The sequence below is a fragment of the Salvelinus fontinalis genome, chromosome 35, assembly GCF_029448725.1.
Source record: "Salvelinus fontinalis isolate EN_2023a chromosome 35, ASM2944872v1, whole genome shotgun sequence".
NCBI lineage: Eukaryota > Metazoa > Chordata > Actinopteri > Salmoniformes > Salmonidae > Salvelinus > Salvelinus fontinalis.
The window spans coordinates 20,630,979-20,653,899 of record NC_074699.1 but is presented as its reverse complement, the minus strand read 5'-3'; the positions used below and the strand labels follow the sequence as shown (position 1 = coordinate 20,653,899).

At 42.3% G+C, this 22,921-nt stretch overlaps 1 protein-coding gene across 1 annotated transcript; it reads left to right on the top strand.

Moving 5' to 3' along the window:
* The first annotated feature begins 4,192 nt into the window (after nt 1–4,192).
* Nucleotides 4,193–16,453, top strand: LOC129834494 (transcription factor E2F4-like). Its single transcript, XM_055899532.1, has 10 exons — nt 4,193–4,373; nt 4,893–5,314; nt 8,845–8,954; nt 9,036–9,197; nt 9,422–9,530; nt 9,622–9,883; nt 10,025–10,150; nt 14,354–14,401; nt 14,565–14,609; nt 14,703–16,453. The coding sequence occupies exons 2-10, from the start codon at nt 5,171–5,173 to the stop codon at nt 14,816–14,818; spliced, it is 1,122 nt and encodes a 373-aa protein (XP_055755507.1). The 5' UTR covers nt 4,193–4,373; nt 4,893–5,170; the 3' UTR covers nt 14,819–16,453.
* Nucleotides 16,454–22,921: the final 6,468 nt, after the last annotated feature.

Genomic DNA, 22,921 nt, shown 5'->3' with positions numbered 1-22,921 from the left:
TCAATATCTCCGGTGCAGCTCGTGGCAACATCATTTGACTGAGTCTATCCTGAAGAAGGCATGGTGATGCTGAAGCATTGGTGGTTTACCCAATAAATTACTTGGAGCTTGTATGTAGAGCGTGCTACTCTCTTTATTTATTTTTTATAGTTGAATCTACCTTTAACACTCATTCCCTCACTCACGCAAAGAGACAAACACTCAAAAGGGGGTTAACCAATTCAAATGAAAGTTAATAGAGGTTAATTTCTTGTTACAAAAGGAATAAGCTACTAGCAACATTGTGACAACCAACCACATTCTGTGTGACATCCAACCCTGCTAATAACTCCATGTCAACCCAAGAACTTGGTCTTTCTATTAATGTTGAAAAGATTATTGTAAGGGATATTGGTGTCTGAAAATACACACAAGAGTAAAAAGTGTGACAACTGCAACCCCGGTCCCGGTCTCCCCTACAGCCTTGATAGTCTATACTGACTTGTGTTTAAACAAAACCTTTTGATTGGAGTAGTTTTCCAAGCAACAAATTGTGATAACTGTACAAGGGGGTGAATCAGGGTGGCACTTTACCAGACTATCAAGTAGGTCCCAACATTAATACGGAATTCAACAATGTTCAAAATGTGTTGAATTTAGAAGATTCATTAAATGTATTGAACTTATTAGAAAATCTATTGACCTACACAAGTTTCTCACAAGATATGAAAATAATGCACCAGTGATTGGTATTTCTTGTAACTTTTTGAAGAAGCAACAGCATGGGAATTCCTGTCTGTGTGGTGGGTGCTTGTCCATCACTTTGTATAGCCAGTTAGCCAGTTCGCTCGACCTTATTCATGGTTTCCTCGTGCATAAAGGTGGTGGAATTATGAGGGAAATAAGTCGAGGTCAGAATATGGCTTATCTGTAGACACACCGGTCTGCCACACCTTAATTTATTAGATCTCCACCTTGAAAGAAAAGCGATGTGAACAGCATGCTATTTTCATGTTTAAGTTCAAGGTCAGAATATGCATATGGGTAAAGGTGCATAAAAAGAAATAACATTCAATTTATGGCTTAACTCAGGCCGGAATCAGGCCTTAGGTGCGCAATTAAAGGAATCTACACAAAAAAAGGAATCTACACAAAATAATCTACATTTGTTAGTTTTTTTCTTTTCCTTTTGATTTGATTGATGCATTGACATGGACTCAGGACATCCAATGTTGATGTTTCTCTATAAATAATTGGAATTTTGAGAGTAAATAACTGAATTTGAAACTAGAAAAAATAAAACAGAGAAACTCAATTTGGGAAAAATCTAAACGGTATTGGGTAGAGGTTATGACATATTTAGTATGACAATTGGTGTGTTGTGTTCTTCTGTCTTGGAATATTAGTCACCCATCATCAGCTCCTACAAGATCATAGAAATCACATTCAGTCCTTTAACCCCCCCCTCATACTCGCTCTCAAATTTTTCTCCTTCTTTATCTTCTGGCTCATTCTTATTTTATTGCGAGGAAGAGGCCCTCTCATTGTGTTGTTGTCTCTTTAGGATGGGGATGTGAGGTGGGAAATTCTAGTTTTGGTTTTGGAAGGAGAAGGGGGGGCATCTGGTTGGGTGTACTCTCCAGATACCCTTGTTCCCCCTTAGTTTCTCATCCTCTGTCCCATAGGGGCCAAATGCACTGTGGGTTGTCCTGGGCACCGTTAGCCTTTTGTCTGTCAAACAATGCCCCTGCCCCAACAGTGCAGGGACAGCACAGCGGCCTGGGCTTTCATGTTGTTCATTGTGCATTCATAGCATACGGCTGTCCCTGACCCCCAATGCACCCGTTTCCACACAACCAATGCATCAGGGGTTGTCTCTCCAATGTGACCCTCAGACCAGGGTTTAAATCATTTCGACCTTGGCTTGATCCAATACTCTGACCGTAAATGGTCCATGTTATGTGAACAACGTGGGTTCAATTCCCGCAAAGATCACATTTAAAAATCTATATATATTATGCACTCTGTCATACATGTCGCTCTGGATAAAAAATAATCTGTTAAGTGGCATATAGTAAACTGAACTAAATAGTACCATAGTATTTTATTTTGCTGCTCCTGCATCTTGAAGCATTGCTACATTTTGGCCTCCATGCTGAATTGAGGTGAGGGGGATGCTACTCCAATTGACTGTCCCACTCCAGTCTTCTCTGTCTGGGCTGAGCCGCCTGGGAAGGCTTCTTTGTGGGTTTATAACCACGGTAGACAGAAATAGGTCAGGCTGTAATTTTGGAAGGGAGATGCCCCTTTTGGCCCCTCCCCACCTTGTGCCCCTTTGTGTTTGACCATCACACCTTTTGCCTCTGATCCAGTGGTAGGATGCAGAGGTATAGCACACACATGCACAAAAACACACACATTTGAAATACTTTATTTGAATCCACAAAATACATTACCAGCAAAATACAAAATACATTGTCAGCAGCATACCACCCTGCATAGCACTGCTGGCTTGCTTCTGAAGCTAAGCAGGGTTGGTCCTGGTCAGTCCCTGGATGGGAGACCAGATGCTGCTGGAAGTGGTGTTGGAGGGCCAGTAGGAGGCACTCTTTCCTCTGGTCTAAACAATATCCCAATGCCCCAGGGCAGTGATTGGGGACACTGTCCTGTATAGGGTGCCGTCTTTCGGATGGGACGTTAAACGGGTGTCCTGACTCTCTGAGGTCATTAAAGATCCCATGGCACTTATCGTAAGAGTAGGGGTGTTAACCCCGGTGTCCTGGCTAAATTCCCAATCTGGCCCTCAAACCATCATGGTCACCTAATAATCCCCAGTTTACAATTGGCTCATTCATCCCCCTCCTCTCCCCTGTAACTATTCCCCAGGTCGTTGCTGCAAATGAGAATGTGTTCTCAGTCAACTTACCTGGTAAAATAACGGTAAAATAAAATAAAAATAAAATAAAATTACAATCCATAGGCCACACTGTCAGTTAAAGTACAAGGCCAAGACTGTCACACACACACACACTGAACATAATTGTAACCCCAATCCTAAAGCTTACCCCTATGCCTAAAATAGGCTTTTTCCTCATGGGGACCTGGGAAATATCCCCACGAGGGAGAATTTTCCTTGTTTTGCTGTCCTTGTGGGGACTTTTGGAGATTTCTGGTATCCATGATTTCTGGTCATTTCAATCTTACACTTGGGTACTTTCTAAAAACACTGCACTTCAGTACAAGTGACTTTTTGTAGAATGTATGGAGAGCATTTTCCTGACGTTAACCTAATTCTCCTAAACTGCTACGTTAATTCTCCTAACCTGTTACGGAAAAGTCGTAGCTGTATCAAAGTGGAATGTTTTTAGGGAATCTACTTACACATGAGTGACTCAAAGAGGGTAGGGGCTTTGCAAAGTAGTGGAAAAGAGTCCTTGACTTGTCAAAATTATTTCTGCTTTTAAACTTGTCTGTGGGTGTATGGTTTATTGTTCATTCTCTGCATTGTTCCAAAAATGTGAATGTCATCTTGACATAGTTCTGAAAGACATTCTAATACCGTGTTTTATTCAAGAAACTGGGTCAATATACACTGAGTGTACAAAACTCCCCCCCGTCTGGACATGGACTCTACCAGGTATCGAAAGCGTTCCACAGGGATGCTGGCCCATGTTGACTCCAATGCTTCCCACAGTTGTGTCAAGTTGACTGTATGTGTTTTGGGTGGTGGACAATTCTTAATACACACAGGAAACTGTTGAGCGTGAAAAACCCAGCAGGGTTGCAGTTCTTGACACAAACCGGTGTGCCTGGCACCTACTACCATAACCTGTTCAAAGGCACTTAAATATTTTGTCCTGCCCAGTCACCCTCTGAATGTCTCACATACACAATCCATGTCTCAATTGTCTCAGGGCTTAAAAAAACGTACTTAACCAATCTCCTCCCCTTCATCTACACTGATTGAAGTGAAATTAACAAGGGACATCAATAAGAGATCATAGCGTTCACCTGGATAGTCTATGTCATGGAAAGAGTCGGTGTCCTGCATGTTTTGTACACTCAGTGTATATTACAATATCGTTTCATTTTGCGCTGTATCGTGATACTCTTCTATGTGTGACGCTCCCTAGCACTAACGTGATTTCATTGGCTATCTCCTGCGTCGCTCCATGCCCCGTTCGGTGTCAAATTCGCTGTACGCGAGGACATTCGTGAACAGGAAGAAAAATGCACTGGTTCTGTTGGATGAAAGATGCAGTAGGAGGGAGTTTTTAAACTGCTTTCGAATATTAGTTAAGTAAATGCCCTGAGTGATTGCTTGCTTACAATATATCGATGAAACAAACTCAATTTGAATAGCATTCCAACGCTGTTTTGAGGACAATTTATTGGTAAGTACATACGACCATTCATCAGGACACTCGTGACAGGAGATAGTTAGGTACTGTAGCTAGCTAACGTTATCTAGTCTGTTGCTAATCGGGTGAGTTAGTTATCTTGCCACCTAAGTTAACGTTTAGTTAACGAGAGCCAGTTAGCCACTAGCCATCGTTGTTTTAGTGATATGCATGTACCTATTGTACATGTACCTAATGTACACTACCTAGCTAGCTACCTTGTTGTGCTAACTACTGTAGTTAGCTAACGTAACTATGGGTGGTTGGTCAATGAGTTGCCAAGCCAATCCAGTGGCGGAGGTCTAATCGAAACCGGTTTGCATTTACTGCTAACTTGGTATTTTGCACTCATACACAATCTGATCAAATCAAATTGGAGTAGGAACTCTACGAGATATAGCTAGCTACTCTACTGTAGCTTCGTCTCCGTATGCAATGCATACAGCAGGTTATGGTACAGTGAGTAGTTGTGTATTTTTCGTTTCACTTTACCTTGGTGTCCTCACTTTGCAGACGCTCTCTACGCTTGAAACCATCCCAGCTTTCAGCCCGCCTCCAACGGCTCGAGCATAGGACCTCATTGCTGGGTGGCTGCTTACTGTGTTCTGGCTCACGGGGAGACGAACTGGACCGACCACTGACCCGGTGTCGGCACAGCCTTTCTAGGGTTGAAACTATCCCTGCGGTTGTACTGGACTAGGACGACCGAGGGCATAGGCCCAGTGCTTTACAGCATTTAGGGAAACCTCCCATTCACTAACGTTATATCGTCCAACCGATTCAGACTGGTTATGGCGCTGGAGGTGAGCCGAACCGAGCTGGAAGGTTCCGATGTTCCCCAGTCTCAGAGACACGAGAGGAGCCTCGGACTTCTCACCACGAAGTTCGTTACTTTGCTGCAGGAAGCGGAGGACGGGGTGCTCGATCTTAAAGTAGTGAGTTATGGGCTGCATCTCTTTTGACTGTCTGACTGTGTGAGAATGGTTAGCCATTTTTTGTTTATGTTTTAGTATAATCGCAGTCTTCAATTTTATAACCTATATAAGTCTAAGCACTGCCTTGTTTGATTGATATTGATTGCTACATTGTGTTGTAACAGATGTGCAACAAACTCCGAGGAGATGGATGTGGAATATGACATGCACTCAGACACCCACACCAGGGTTTCCACTAGAAAAATGTGTCCGGAAAGATTTTAATTACAATGTAATAGGTGTTGACTAACACTAATGCTTAAAGGGATACTTCGGGATTTTGACAATGAGGCCCTTTATCTACTTCCCCAGAGTCAGATGAACTCGTGGATAACATTTGTATGTCACTGTGTCCAGTATGAAGGAAGTTGGAGGTAGTTTTGCGAGCCAATGATAACTAGTGTTAGCGCAATGACAGGAAGTCTATGGTATCTGCTAGCATGCTAGCAGATACCATAGACTTCCAGTGTTTATGCTAACGCTAGTTAGCAAATGTGCTAGCACTAGTTATCAGCTTACTTAACTGCAAGCAGAGACATTAAAATGGTATCCACGAGTTCAACTGACTCTGGGGAAGTAGATAAAGGGCCTCATTGCCAAAATCCCGAAGTCTCTCAATAAATGGCAAATGCAAGGCATACTTCAATTATCAGTTGAGTAATAAAGCAATAGTAGCTATTTTTAATCATGACCATCAAAACCGTTTTTAACATGTGATTGCATTTAGAATTGTTGCCCAATGACACTCCAGAAGCATCGAGCTGAGGATCTGCAGCAGCAGCTCTAGCGCTGTTTGACAATTGATATTCTGTTAAAAATTGGCTCTGTATGCTGTGCACGTGTAATAAATAAGATACATGGCGACTAACGAAAATACACACACCCCAATTTAATTACACAACATTTTGTCAATTGAAGCTGCACTATGCAGAAATCAATAACCCGTTTCCTAGTTGCAAAAACTGAAATTAGGCAAATAATTTGAATTTATGTGACAAAACAAGAAAGTACTGTGTGGGGAATCATTCTGCCATCTAAACAGCTATGATATATATACACTGCTCAAAAAAATAAAGGGAACACTTAAACAACACAATGTAACTCCAAGTCAATCACACTTCTGTGAAATCAAACTTAGGAAGCAATACTGTTTGACAATAAATTTCACATGGTGTTGTGCAAATGGAATAGACAAAAGGTGGAAATTATAGGCAATTAGCAAGACACCCCCAATAAAGGAGTGGTTCTGCAGGTGGTGACCACAGACCACTTCTCAGTTCCTATGCTTCCTGGCTGATGTTTTGGTCACTTCTGAATGCTGGCGGGGCTTTCACTCTAGTGGTAGCATGAGACGGAGTCTACAACCCACACAAGTGGCTCAGGTAGTGCAGCTCATCCAGGATGGCACATCAATGCGAGCTGTGGCAATAAGGTTTGCTGTGTCTGTCAGCGTAGTGTCCAGAGCATGGAGGCGCTACCAGGAGACAGGCCAGTACACCAGGAGACGTGGAGGAGGCCGTAGGAGGGCAACAACCGAGCAGCAGGACCGCTACCTCCGCCTTTGAGCAGGAGGAGCACTGCCAGAGCCCTGCAAAATGACCTCCAGCAGGCCACAAATGTGCATGTGTCTGCTCAAACGGTCAGAAACAGACTCCATGAGGGTGGTATGAGGGCCCGACGTCCACAGGTGGGGGTTGTGCTTACAGCCCAACACCGTGCAGGACGTTTGGCATTTGCCAGAGAACACCAAGATTGGCAAATTCGCCACTGGCGCCCTGTGCTCTTCACAGATGAAAGCAGGTTCACACTGAGCACGTGACAGAGTCTGGAGACGCCGTGGAGAACGTTCTGCTGCCTGCAACATCCTCCAGCATGACCGGTTTGGTGGTGGGTCAGTCATGGTGTGGGGTGGCATTTCTTTGGGGGGCCGCACAGCCCTCCATGTGCTCGCCAGAGGTAGCCTGACTGCCATTAGGTACCGAGATGAGATCCTCAGACCCCTTGTGAGACCATATGCTGGTGCGGTTGGCCCTGGGTTCCTCCTCATGCAAGACAATGCTAGACCTCATATGGCTGGAGTGTGTCAGCAGTTCCTGCAAGAGGAAGGCATTGATGCTATGAACTGGCCCGCCCGTTCCCCAGACCTGAATCCAATTGAGCACATCTGGGACATCATGTCTCGCTCCATCCACCAACGCCACGTTGCACCACAGACAGTTCAAGAGTTGGCGGATGCTTTAGTCCAGGTCTGGGAGGAGATGCCTCAGGAGACCATCCGCCACCTCATGAGGAGCATGCCCAGGCGTTGTAGGGAGGTCATACAGGCACGTGGAGGCCACACACACTACTGAGCCTCATTTGGACTTGTTTTAAGGACATTACATCAAAGTTGGATCAGCCTGTAGTGTGGTTTTCCACTTTAATTTTGAGACTCCAAATCCAGACCTCCATGGGTTGATAAATTTGATTTCCATTGATAATTTTTGTGTGATTTTGTTGTCAGCACATTCAACTATGTAAAGAAAAAAGTATTTAATAGGAATATTTCATTCATTCAGATCTAGGATGTGTTATTTTAGTGCTCCCTTTATTTTTTTGAGCAGTGTATTTTCCATAATCAAAAATATTGTATTTTCAGCAGTTTGAAGCTGGTGTACAAAACTGAAAGTTAAAAAGGCAAAAACGAAACTTAAGAACAGGAAGCATAGAAATAGAGCACATAGAACAGATCTACCGCTTCTTAAACTTGCTTTCAATAATGACCGATCTGTAACTCACATTTCTATGTGAATTTGGTCGTCGCCCAAAAGTTACATATTGCAGCTTTAGCCTATAGACCAATAAGCATGACAGTCAAATGTATTTCCATCAACGAATAAAAATGATTTGTAATTTTATTCTCACGGTCAAATTGACTAGCAACAATTTTATTTATTGTCTTTTAATTTTTTTTATTGGCCAAAAGCCAGCAATTACACATGCACTGTGATCGTGATGATTTATACTCTAAAATAGAAGCTTAAACTCTAATATAAAACTAAGTGTAAAACTGTTACATTATCTAGGTTAATGTCAGTAAGGAGTTCGAGGAATAAAAGAGGGTAAAACACAGAAAGAGTGTGTGTGTAAAAGAGACAAGCTGTGTCTCATCGCTCAGCGGGTAGCTTTGTCACAGTCTGTCATTATTGTCTGCATTGTTTAGTCCCCCCTCTGATAGGCTCATAGGGTTGTGACCTCTCCTATTATTGGCTACCAGGGCAATGACCCATCCAGTGATTGGTTGACAGGCCCCTTTCTCACAGGCTCTGACCTTTTGTGATTTGTTAGTAAACCCCACGCTGGATATGCATTTCCCTTTAAGGAAAATAGCCTTGGTAGGGATTTGAGTGCTTGCATTTTAAAATCATTAATTAAGTTATTTTGCTTCTGATGAGAGAGGGTGTACTTTGACAGTTGTGTTGTGAGTAATGTCGTTTTTTCTGCTCTTGTAGGCAGCAGACACCCTGGCCGTCAGACAGAAGAGGCGCATCTATGACATCACCAATGTACTGGAGGGCATCGGCCTGATCGAGAAGAAGTCCAAGAATAGTATTCAGTGGAAGTGAGTGTACGGTCGCGGGCTTGTATGTGTATAGGTATGCACACAGTATGTGCTTACATTTCTGTACACTATCTGTCTAAGGGGAGTTGGGCCAGGCTGTAATTCAAGGGAGATTGGTGACCGGCTGATTGACCTGAAGTTGGAGCTTGAAGATCTGGATATGAGGGAAAGTGAGCTGGACCAGCAGAGGGTGTGGGTCCAACAAAGCATCAAGAACGTGACCGAGGACACACACAATAGCCCATATCCTTACTATGTACCCACATTCTCATACCTACACCAACATCTAAATGGTTACCCCAACCTAACCTTACATAGGTATCCATGACAGTCCACACCAGTAGAAAAGTATAGAAAAAGAGCTGCAGCTCTGTCTTGTCTGTACAATAGCAGAGGATACACTTGCCAGCATTAACACTGTTATAATACTCTGTTAAGGTGTGTGTCTGACCTTAACTCTGACCAACTCTAGCCTATGTTAATCATGAGGACATCTGCAGTTGCTTCAAAGGTGATACCCTCTTGGCGGTGCGTGCTCCCTCTGGTACGCAGCTGGAGGTGCCCATACCTGAAGCTGTAAGTTAGTTTTGTTTCTGCCTCCTCCCCTCCTAGTCAGAGTCAGTCTTCTCAGGGTGAAAAGTAAGTGTGTGTTTGTCTCCACTTTTAGGTTCAAAGCGGTCAGAGGACGTATCAGATCCATCTGAAGAGCGCTGCTGGGCCCATTGATGTTCTGCTCATCAACAAGGACCCAGTTAACTCAACCCCCGTGGTGCTGCCAGTCCCGCCCCCTGAGGAAATGCTGCAGAACACCAAGTCTCCTGCAGCCTCTGCAGACACAACCACTAACACACCCACTCACACATTTGTTAACACCACCCAGAGTCTGGCCACCAGCAAGCCTAAAGCACATACAGCAGCTAAGCCACCAGGTGACCTCACTGTTATATCTCATGGTCTATGAAAATGTTTTGTCTGCTAAACTCTCAATACAATATCATTGAATTGTCCCATGTCTACATCTGTATACATATCTCTTTCTCTCTTTATCTCTACCTCTACCTACCTACCAGACACCTCCAGCACTGAAAAACCTGCTCAGCAACCACCATCATTGGACACCCGATCCCTCCAGTCTTCTGCTTCATTGGACAACAACTTGACTGTCTTTGAACCAATCAAATCTGATTCATCTGACTGTGAGTTAGAATTCAATTTGATATGAATATGACTTAAGTTTTTATGCATGCTTGCTTTCTCCTGCCCCTCCCGCCGTGCTACTTCATGATCAAACAATTAGCTTGAATGCCGTTAGAGATAAATTATCTAAGTTTTAGGTTGTTTTTGAATAACCTTAAAACATGATAGGCCTAAGGTAATAATGAAAGAGGTAGAACAAACAATAACAAGATAGAAAAAATCTAATCAGTAGTTTGTACAAACCGTACAGTTGAAGAAAGCTTAGTCTATTATAAAATAATGCATGCAACCCTCCCTATTTCTGTTGTGAACCAAACGGCTAAAATCCAAATCCCACTAATTTAAAATAGCCTATCAAAAGCATGAAGTAAAAATTATGAATACAATTAACCAAATAGGCTATTCTAATGAAGTGTTTAAAGTCCTAAAGTTGCAGCTTTCAAATGCGAACATCTGTGAAAGGCAGTCTATAGGCGATTCTCTATCACAGCTTTATTTTAAATAACAAATGTTATAGGCAACAAGAAGTCAAATTGAGGAAACAATATCAAGATGGAAAAATGTAATGATGTCAAAAGAACTTACAGCTGATCAAAGCTTATGAAAGAAATGATGTGTAGAGTAGGCCAATTTCCATAGACTATAATTCGCAATGTAGTCTACAACCTACCTATACAACATATAGAAAGAAATCTAAGCCTAATAAGGGAGGAAGATTAGGAAAAAAATGTGTATCATTTAATAATTATCCAGTTATGGGGACAGCGGCGTTGCATGCTCTGCAGCTGAGCCCTTGATAATTTACAACCCATCACACGACACACAGCCAGCGAGGATCCTTGACTGTCACTTGCACTTTGGCACACAGACTAAGGCTGGGCGATATCAAATTAATTAGATAAATTAGAATTTATGTTTTTGCACGATATTTCTAATGCCTGTATCGCGGATTTTTTTTTTTGAGTGTGTATGTTCGCTTGTTCTCGTCTTTTTGGTCTCGTCTCCTTCGTTCCTTCTGTCCTGTGTGCACCTTCCCATTTACACCAGAGATATATATATATATATATGACAAGATTCTCATGTCTCTGCCCTAACAATGGGGGAGTCGTCCCAAAGGTGGGAAGACATGCGACAAGCTTACCTCCAAAATAAGCCCATAGAAACGCATTGGGCTTATTTTGGACAGATTTTTGCGAGAAACATTTGTGAAACCTCTCACTCTGCCTCTTCCTCTCTATTTACACACTCACACCAAGCCCCTCCCCCCTGCCACTCAGAACATCAAAGATGAGAGATCACTTCTTCCTCTCAGACAAACATGTTTTAACTCGTTATTTGAATTTTGATCCAACAGAATCGGTCATATGGAGACTGAAACACATTGAGACATTATTTTACTGTAATAGAGGAAGTTAACCTTTCTAAATGATACCCTTTTTATGTCTCAACTCCTCGAGTTGCTCACAGAGCGGACAGTACTAAAACAGGAGTTTCAATGAACATTGGTTCTGGAAAATGAATGCTCAGTTTGTCACGCACGCATTGCGGTACCACGTACAGCTAGCAGCATTTTAGTCAAAGATTGTTCTGCTAGCTGTCTAATTTGTTTGAGACCTGTGTTAATGTTCTATAAATGCCTGCTACAAGAAGTTAGTCATTATTAGTGAAAGTGCATTATACATAGTTCTGGTAAAAATTTGTTACAAAAAGGGAATTTTCATAGACTGACTTGAAAGCCAGATCAGTGATTATTGCAAAAAAGCAGGTTAAACTATTTAGATTAAATTATTATTGGGTAAACCACGCCGCCTCCGTATTGTAAAAACAACGCTCCATTGGCTGTTCTGTAGCTACAGAATGTATATTTTATCATGATTCCTCTCGCTAGTGGTCCTTTTTAGCAGTCTTTTTTTTTTTAAAGGATTTTTTTACCTTTAAAAATATATATATATTTTTTAAATACACTTGTGGGGTTGGCCATTAGGGGGCGATACCATCGTACATTACAATGTTTTATGGGTACTTAATCGCGATAAGACAAAGGTTGACCGCCTAACCATAAGCAGGAATGTGATGGAGGGAGATAAACCTTGGCACTGGGCTAGAATTCCAACGGTCTCTCTCTCACACGTACCAGTCAAGTTTGGACACACCTCTTCATTCAAGGGTTTTTCTTTATTTTTACTATTTTCTATATTGTAGAATAATACTGAAGACATCAAAACTATGAAATAACACATATGGAATCATGTTATATCCCCAAAAAACTGTTAAACAAATCAAAATATATTTTATATTTGAGATTTTTCAAAGTAGCCACACTTTGCCTTGACAGCTTTGCACACCCTTGGCATTATCTCAACCAGCTTCATTAGGCAGTCACCTGGAATGCATTTCAATTAACAGGTCTGCCTTCTTAAAAGTGAATTTGTGGAATTTCCTTCTTTCCTAATGCTTTTGATCCAATCAGTTGTTGTGACAAGTTAGGTGTATATAGAAGATAGCCCTATTTGGTAAAAGACCAAGTCCATATTATGGCAAGAACAGCTCAAATAAACAGAGAAACGATAGTCCATCATTACTTTAAGACATGAAGGTCAGTCAATCCGGAAAATGTCAATTTCTTCAAGTGCAATCGCAAAAACCATCAAGCGCTATGATGAAACTGGCTCTCATGAGGACCGCCACAGGAAAGGAAGACCCAGAGTTACCTCTGCTGCAAAATGGGCTCCCGAGCGGCGCAGCGGTCTAAGGCACTGCATCTCAGTGCTAGAGGCGTCACTACAGACACCTTGGTTCGAATCCAGGCTGTATCACAACCGGTTGTGGTTGGGAGTCCCATAGGGCGGCGCACAATTGTCCCAGCATCGTCCGGGTTTGGCCAGTGTAGACTGTCATTGTAATAAAGAATTTGTCGTTAAGTAACTTGCTTAGTTAAATAACTCTAATGAACTTATCTTTTGTTTTAACTGCACCTCAGATTGCAGCCCAAATATATGCTTCACAGAGTTCAAGTAACAGACACATCTCTACATCAACTGTTCAGAGGAGACTGCGTGAATCAGGCCTTCTTGGTCGAATTGCTGCAAAGAAACCACTAAAGGACACCAATAAGAGGAATAGACTTGCTTGGGCCAAGAAACATGAGCAATGGACATTAGACCTGTGGAAATATGTCCTTTGCTATGATGAGTTCAAATTTGAGATTTTTGGTTCTTACTGTGTCTTTGTGAGATGCAGAGTAGGTGAATGGATGATCTCCTCATTTGTGTGGTTCCCGAAGCATGGAGGAGGTGGTGTGATGGTGTGGGGGTGTTTGCTGGTGACACTGTCAGTGATTTTATTTAGAATTCAAACCACACTTAACCAGCATGGCTACCACAGCATTCTGCAGCGATACGCCATCCCATCTGGTTTGCGCTTAGTGGGACTATCATTTGTTTTTAAACCGGACAATGAACCAACACACCTCCAGGCTATTTGACCAAGAAGGAGAGTGATGGAGTGCTGCATCAGATGACCTGGCCTCCACAATGTCCCGACGTCAACCCAACTGAGATGGTTTGGGATGAGTTGGACTGCAGAGTGAAGGAAAAGCAGCCAGCAAGTGCTAAGCATATGTCAGAACTACTTCAAGACTGTTAGAGAAGCATTCTAGGTGAGGCAGATTGAGAGAATGCCAAGAGTGTGCAAAGCTGTCATCAAGGCAAAGGGTGGCTACTTTGAAGAATCTAAAATATTTGGATTTGTTTAACACTTTTTTGGTTATTACATGATTCCATATGTGTCATTTCATAGTTTGTCTTCACTTTTATTCTACAATGTAGAAAATAGTTTTTTTTAAATAAATAAAATGAAATGCAACTTGAATGAGTAGGTGTGTCCAAACTGTGGACTGGTACTGTGCGTACATTGTTTATCTGTTTAGTAAGCACACACTTCCGACCACAGAGTTGTAAAAGTTTTTTTTAAACATTAAAACCCTGGCTATGCCCAATGCTCTGTAACACAGGAAGCATCTGTGTGGCAACAAATGATGTACAATGCCTGCCTGCTATAGAAATGTGTGTCTGTGCAAGCTGTTTTATTTTTGGTTGTTTAATAAATGTACACAGGAAAACGGTGTGTAACTTGGCTCTGCCTTATAAAAACAACCTCTAATGTACTTGTATGGTGTCTATATTGTGCCTTGTGTTTTTCAGTGCTGGATTTCCCCAAATACTTTTCTGACATGTTTGACCCCGCTAAAGGTACTGTGTTTGACCCCGTGTGCATGTGTATCATGTTTTAAACTTTATTTAAATGTATCCGAACAGACCCTTGAACTTAATTTCCTCAAATAAAACACATGATAAACTATGACTTTGTGTACAGGAGACACTCTCTCACCTCTCTGTCTGTGTGTGTGTGTAGAGATGGTGAGTGCAGATCTACTAGAGGAACTTATGGCTTCAGAAGGTAAGAGTCTAAAATGGATTATGTTATAAACACCTTTACTTTGACTTGATGATTCCAGTTATTCATGTTTATATCCCACTTTCTCTCTACCAGTGTTCTCTCCACTCCTCCGCCTTTCTCCTCCCCCGGGTGACCATGACTACATCTATAACCTGGATGAGAGCGAGGGCCTCTGCGACCTCTTCGACGTCTCCATCCTCAACCTTTGACCTATGAACCCTGCCACAAGGCTCACATGAAGAGGCCCTTTTTTAAAGAAAGCTAAGAACACTTTTTTTAAACAATTCTTTGAGTACTAACAAACAGGTCTATTTTTGGAGTCTTGTAATATAAGCTGAATTGATGAACAAACAGTTTTTGATAATTTTCATACTCTTTATTTTTGTTGCGTCCCCTTTGTTGATGTTTGAACAGGGAGATGATGCAATTTACCCTGGAGAGCATCCCTCCCCTACAGGAATGATAAGCTTTAAGGATGTCATGGAATATATTTTTGGATCTGTGCTACTTAAGTAACAGTGGATGTGTTTTTAAAAGTTGAGTTGTGCTCCATTTGGACCGAGTAAAGATGGGTTGAGGTGAAGATAGCAACCCATTAATTTCCTCAAGGCAAAATCAACCACTACACCTAGGTACTTATGTACATCTGAAACGGTTGGATAGTAAGCAATATAGTGAAAATTACATCTAGTCTTTTAGAGGGCAAGGTAGAGCTATTACCATATTGCAGACCTATTTGATCCTTTCAGATCTACATGGTGACTTAGGGTAGGGTGGGATAGGTGCTGTGAGGAGCTGCATTGTTTGTATTCTACTGTCAATGGGCTGTGAGGAGTGCAGCTACTCCATTGCCCACATAGTGGTGCTAGAGTCACAGCAGGAAGAGAAAATCAGCTCCCTCACCTGCTGCAACCTAGTCTCCTATGAGTCAGGTACACAAGACCAGCCACAACACCACAATATACTGACAACATGTAAATCCATTCAAAGCCTTTACCAGTCCTAATCTTTTGACACTATTGTTGAGGCTTACAGTTCTCTTCAGTTGCTGGTGCATTTTATATCTTGTCTGTTTCTCCCTCAGTGAATGCGTGTGCATGTGGAGCACATTTTTTGTGTTTGTAATTTTCACAAGTCTCAACTCTGAATTCTATTGTAAAATGCTCTTTATTTTGGTGTATTTTTATAGTGAACTGACACTGTCAAGGACAGTACATACATATTTTGTCTATCTCTGTTTTTTTACATCCGGATCCAGATTCAACTATGATGATATGTGTTCGTTCAGCAGTAAATATTTTTCAAACTAGTGTCAAATCTGCTGTTTCATTTGTATTGTTTGGTTTTATTGCATATTTATGTTTGTAACCTGCTCATGTTCTGACGTAAGTTCACATCGGGGCAAACTGGAACCAGAAATGGGCATGGGAATTTTGTCACTCCTGCCTATCAGTTCGGGACCGTATATTTTTGGTCAGTGTCTGTGAAATGGGATGGCAGCAAATAAGCAAAATTATTGTGGGAGATAAATTGAAATGGAGAGGCTGAACTACTCTGCAGGTGATATATTGGTTGTATACATAAATGTGCATAACCTTTTTTTTTCTATTATCAGGCATATACTAATTGTAACCCCTATCTCTACAATGTATAAGTTTCAGATTGACACTCACACACCCGTCTTTGTTATCATATGTGCAAACAACCTCAGCGTGTAGCCACATATCCACTGAGTAAACCTGCCTATGTTTTTATAGGCTAAGTGAGGCTCAGAGGATATTTGTTTTAAAATGGGCAGTCACTCCTGATTACCTGTATGAATTAAAAATAATATATGAAAACTTTTTAGAATTTTGTCTTTCTTTTTTTGCATCACACAACATTACACACTTTTGTCTACTTAGTTGATACCACGAGGAGCATAATATTATGTTATGTTGCTGGCAAGTGGTCAGTAGCTTCCAAACAGGCTGAGGCAATTTAGATTGAGTCAAGGATACAACCTTGGAGTTCAGTGGTATAAAAATTATTTAAAGTAGAATTTAAGTTGGGTTTTTTGACAACTTTTACTTCACTACATTCCTAAAGAAAGTAATGTACTTTTGGTCCATTTTCCCTGACACCCAAAAGTACTCATTACATTGTGAATGCTTAGCAGAACAGAGAAACTGTCAAATTCACTCACTTATCAAGAGAACATCCTGGTCATCCCTACTGCCTCTGATCTGGCACACTCACTCAACTTAAATGCCTTGTTTGTAAATTATGTCTGTGTTGGAGTGTGCCGCTGGCTATTTGTACATTTTTTTTAAACAATAAAATTGTGCCTTCTGGTTTCCTTAATATAAGCAATTTGAAATGATTTTTACTTTTGATACTTAAGTATATTTAAAACTAAATACTTTTAGACCTTTACTCAAGTATTTTACTGGATCATTCACTTTTACTTGAGTCATTTTCTATTAAGGTATCTCTACTTTTACTCAAGAATGACAATAGGGTACTTTTTTTTTATACCACTGTTGGTAACTAATTCAACTAATTCATGACTTGCTCAATTCTCAGAGTTGTGAGTGACTGCTTGCTAAATTCTTTAGGGCTATCTGACTGAAGGTGACAGACTGACATTTGAGCTTGGCTGAAGCAGTTTAGCTAAAGTAGCGGAGCTGTTTCACAATTGAAGAAAATTAAACAAGGGTTTTTGGCCGCCTGCCAATCATGATGTAGTGGTGGTACAGAGGGTAGTGTATATGGCCCAGTACATCACTGGGGCCGAGCTCCCTGCCAGGCCCTAAACATTGTCAAAGACTCCAGCCACCCAAGTCAGACTGTTCTCTCTGCTACCACATGGCAAGCGGTACCGGATCACAAAGTCTGAGACCAAAAGGCTCCTGAAAGGCCTCTACCTCCAAGCCATGAGACTGCTGAACAGTTAATCAAATGGCTACTCGGACTATTTACATTGACCCCCTGTTTTTTGCACTGACTATCTTTCACTGACTCTATGCACACTCATACTCTACTCACACATACTACACTTACATTCCAACACACACACACACACACACACACACACACATGCATATTGACTCCACACACACGTTCACACAGACAAACTTTCACACTTTTCACATACCCTGTTGCTACTCTGTTTATTATCTGTCCTGATTGCCTAGTCACTTTAAGCCCAACCCACATGTACATAATACATACATACATAAATTACCTCAACTACCTCGTACCCCTGCACATTGAATCGGTACCGGTACTCCTTGCACAGTATTTAGCCTCGTTGTTATTTTATTGCGTTACTATAAACTTTTTTTATTTTGCTAATTTTTCTTCCTTGTAATTAAGAGTATCACGGTACAACACATGTTGTATTCAGCGCATGTGACAAATAACATTTCATTTGATTTGTATGAAAGATAAGAGTCACTCTGCACACTGTTCAGTCCGCTCTACAAGTAGGTTGAGCTGGAGAAATGGTTGAACTCAAACGTAACTCAACTTTCCCTGATCAGAATTTCAATTTAAATTCAATTCAATTCTTTAATTTCAATTCTTAGAGTTGTGACTGCTTGCCACATTCTTTAGGGCTATCTGACTGAAGGGGATAGACCGACATTTGAGCTTTGTTGAAGCAGTGTAACTGAAGCAGCTGAGGAGTTTCACAATTGAAGAAATGAAACCAAAGTGTATTTGGCCCCCTGTCAAACACGATGTAGCGGTGGTTTGAAAGATAAGAGTCACCCTGCTCACTACTCAATTGGCTCCACAAATAGGTTGAGCTGGAGAAATGGTTACACTCAAACTCAACTCTCCCTGATCGGATCTCCTCTCTACTTGTTTGTGGTTGTTTTTAGTTTAATTTAATACCACCTGCTGTCTCAACAGCTGTAGCCTATAGGTTATTATTCATAAGTGTCCATATATTTAATAAAAATACTACATATCGCCTAGTCTCTATGAAGTCAATATGAACTACTTACTAGAACTTAAACGTTTACATTAGTCATTTCTGTCTCTTAGATCTCAAATGTCACAGACACGTACTTTATGTTGACTGATAGTTTTTTGTGTGACAATTTAAAAACCCATTAGCCCATATCAAATGTTTTTAACAGTTTTAAAGCATAGCCTAATCTATATAAAAATAAAACATTGTCTGAACTCATATCTAATGGTATGACTGATGCAGAAATTATTTTATTGAAGTAGCTGACATATATTTATGTTTTTATTTTTAACATGTTATCATTTGAAATGAGCTGTTCTGAGTGCTGGCTGATGACTTCAAATGGGTGCTGGCCAGTCAAGTACGGGCACAGACTGCTGTCCTATCTGTGTTACTGCATGTTACAGATTCCTCCCTTAAGTGAGTTGAACAGTAGGAGTCAGGTTTGGGCGCCCACAGCCTTCAATTGCTTCCCTTAAAAAAAAAAATCCAACTATAACTTTGTTTAAAGTGCTGTGGTTTATGACCTGATCTAGGTCATATAATAATGCATATTAAAATTGAAATATTATGATAATATTAGAAAAATTATAATACATAATAAAATGGAAAGGCAGCATAAACAGACAATGTGTGTAGGTGGCTTCTCTTTAAATCGTGAACAACTCTAATCAAAAAGTTGAATGAACTCCATTTGAGTGCAATTATTAGTGGTGAACACTGTGTTCAACCACAGGTTCGTAATCCCCTAATACGCTAAATAGGCTAGTCAATATCAAGGCTGTAAACTCAGAGTAAGCAAATATCCCTCATGAACACTGTCTGACTGCTAGTTTTCAAAGCAGTCCAATGTGTGTGGGTGGCATCTAAGAGTCAGCAAATATCCCTGGGTGGTGTGGTTGGTATCTTTAAATGGTGAAGAACACATTTCCTGCAGCCCAGTCACCATGATAGGCTCGGTGATGTTGTTGCTATTTTTCCTCCTGTTCTTCTTGATCAGGGTCCGCCGACCTCCCCCCAGGACCCCGTCCCCTGCCCATCCTCGGCAATCTGCTACAGCTGGACCCTGTCAACCCCCTCAAAGACCTGGAAAGGGTAAGAGAACTTCACAAAAAATCCACACTGGTTTACACTAGGTTTATTTTTGTGTCATATACTGTATGTTGTCAGTGATTGAATAGTTACCAGTAATTTGGTTTTGTTTGAAGTTGCCCAAACTGTGTGCAGAAATATATGGTTTTGTAGCGTCCTTACAGACCTTTAAGCTTGAACAAACAACAATGTTTTTAGAAGACTTTCAACTAAAGCATCTTAGATACTAACTAAAATGCCATTGTGATTCATGTCAGAGCAGCAACAGCCACTAAACTGTGTTTGATCCAAAATAGGTCAGGTTCCAAAAGGTTTTATCAGGCCTAAATCAACATGCACTGTCTCCACTTTTGAAAAAACCCTCAAAAAGGTTCTTGATGGGGATTTGTTTTGTTACAGAAGTTTGTTCATCCATATTAATTTAACCCAGATAGTGAGGAGTGTCAATGATACAATACAATAACTTTTCACAGGAGGTTGGTGGCACCTTAATTGGGGAGGACGGGCTCGTGGTAAATGGCTGGAGCGGAATAGGTGGTATGGTATCAAATTAATCATTCCATTTGCTCTGTTCCAGCCATTATTATGTGCTGTCCTCCGCTGGAACTGTCAGTAGTTGCTATGGTTTAGTTTCATCTTCAGATGTGTCTGACTTGTCACACAACTTACTGTTCAGCTTGGGAACTCTCTCTCCCTCTCTCTACCTCTGTGTTTCAGCTGAAGAGGCGCTATGGTAACGTGTTCTGTCTGTACATCGGATCACGGCCTGTCGTGGTTCTGAATGGCCTTGAGGCGGTTTGTGAGGCACTGGTGATATGCACAGCTGAATTTCAGGACAACCAAACCATCTCATGATCAGCGACATCACAGAATGCAAAGGTACTGTGTTTTTAACCCCTTGTGTCCCCTAGGCTGGTCCTGGGTCAGTTTTATAATTTGTGATATAATTGTATTGGTGTAGGTAGAAGTAGAGGTGATTGTCAATAGGGGGGCGCTGTTTTCACTTTGGAAAAAATTGTGCCCAAATGAAACGGCCTCGTACTCTTTTCTAGATCATACAATATGCATATTATTATTACTATTGGATAGAAAACACAATTCAGGAAAGGAAATCAACACATACATATGACCAACAGGGGGCTCTGGGTGAGCCGGGTGCTGACTCACCTGAGATGTTCGAGCCGTGCTCTGCCTGCCCTCTCGACTCCCAGACGAGCTCCTCCAGCACCAGTCAGCAGTGTGTCCTTTCCAACCACAACTGGTTGTTAAAGGAATTTAATTCCTATATGTTCATCAACCAATTCAATTAAAACACTCTGCCCATTCATAAGAATTTGTAAGAACGTGGAACGAACAGACCCTGATCAGGACGCCCGCGAGCAGCCAGCAAGTTGTCCAGCCTGATGGACATGTCTATTAGCTGGTCTAGAGTGAGAGTGGTGTCACGACAGGCTAGCTCCCTGCGGACGTTCTCCTGCAGGCTACACCTATAATGGTCCATTAGGGCCCTGTCATTCCACCCCGCGCCGGCGGCCAGGGTCCGGAACTCCACTGCGGAATCCTGTGCGCTCCTCGTCTCCTGCCTTAAGTGAAACAGCCGTTCACCCGCTGCTCTGCCCTCTGGTGGGTGATCGAACACCGCCCGGAAGCGGCGGGTTAACTCTGGGTAATGGTCCCTCGCGGAGTCCGGGCCCCGCCCAGAACGCGTTGACCCACTCCAGGGCTTTACCCGAAAGGCAGGAGACGAGGACGTTGACACTCTCCTCTCCCGAGGGTCGGGTGAACGGTCGCCAGGTAAAGCTTCAGCTGGAGCAGGAACCCCTTACACCCGGCAGCCGTCCCATCTTAGTCCCTCGGGAGAGCGAGCCGAGTCCCGCTGGGGCCGGACGCCGCCGGAGAAGGTGGTGGTGCAGGCTGGAGAGTGGCTGAAGACGGGGTAGGGAGGCCGCTCCTTTCCCATCTCTCCATTCTCGCCAACACCTGATCCATACCTGTCCCCAAACGGTGTAATACCGCTGTATGTTGTTGAACACGCTCCTCCATGGACGGGGTGGGCTGGTCCGCTCCTGCTGACTCCATGATTTTCGGTGCGGGATTCTGTCAGATCTCCCCAAGGAGATGTGGGTGTGGAGTCAGGCGCAGGAGAAACAAGTTCTGAAGAAAAGGGTGTTTTATTAACCAGCTCAAAAATAACAGGACATCGGACTACAGCGGTAGCCACGAAACCCCACTCAGACACAGTCCAGGGAAAAAACCCACCTGTTAAACATGAACTAACGAAAACGCAACCCAAACTAACTGACAGTCAAACGAAAACAATCCCGCACAAAAAACCCAAAGGAAATATCGAGATAAATACCCCCCCTAATTAACCAAAATGAAACCAGGTGAAACACAAAACAGACATAACCAAAAGAAAAGGAAAAAGGATCGGGGGCAGCTAGTAGACCGGCGACGACGACGACGACCGTCGAGCGCCGCCCGAACAGGGAGAGGAGCCACCTTCGGTGGGAGTCGTGACACCCAGTCTGAGGTCCTGAGTGCTCTGGAGCAGGTTTTCATCAAGGATCGCTCTGTACTTTGCTCTTTGCCTCAATCCTGACTAGTCAAAAACGATTTAAAAAAATCCCCACAGCATGATGCTGCCACCACAATGCTTCACCGTAGGGATGGTGCCAGGATTTCTCCAGACGTGATGCTTGGCATTCAGGCCAAAGAGTTCAATATTGGTTTCATCAGACCAGAGAATCTTGTTTCTCATGTTCTGAGAGTCTTTAGGTGCCTTTTGGAAAACTCTAAGTGGGCTGTCATGTGCCTTTTACTGAGGAGTGGCTTCTGTCGGGCCACTCTACCATAAGGCCTGATTGGTGGAGTGCTGCAGAGATGGTTGTCCTTATGGAAGTTTTTCCCATTTCCACAGAGGAACTCTTGAGCTCTGTCAGAGTGACCATCGGCTTCTTGGCCACCTCTCTGACCAAGGTCCTTCGCCGATTGCTCAGTTTGGCCTGGTGGCCAGCTCTAGGAGGAGTCTTGGTGATTCCAAACATTTTCCATTTAAGAATGATGGAGGCCACTGTATTATTGCGGACCTTCAATGCTGCAGAAATGTTTTGGTACCCTTCCCCAGATCTGTGCCTCAACACAATCCTGTCTCGGAGCTCTACGGACAATTCCTTCAACCTCATGGCTTGGTTTTTGCTCTGACCAGCACTTTCAGCTGTGGGACATTATATAGACAGGTGTTTGCCTTTTCCAAATCATG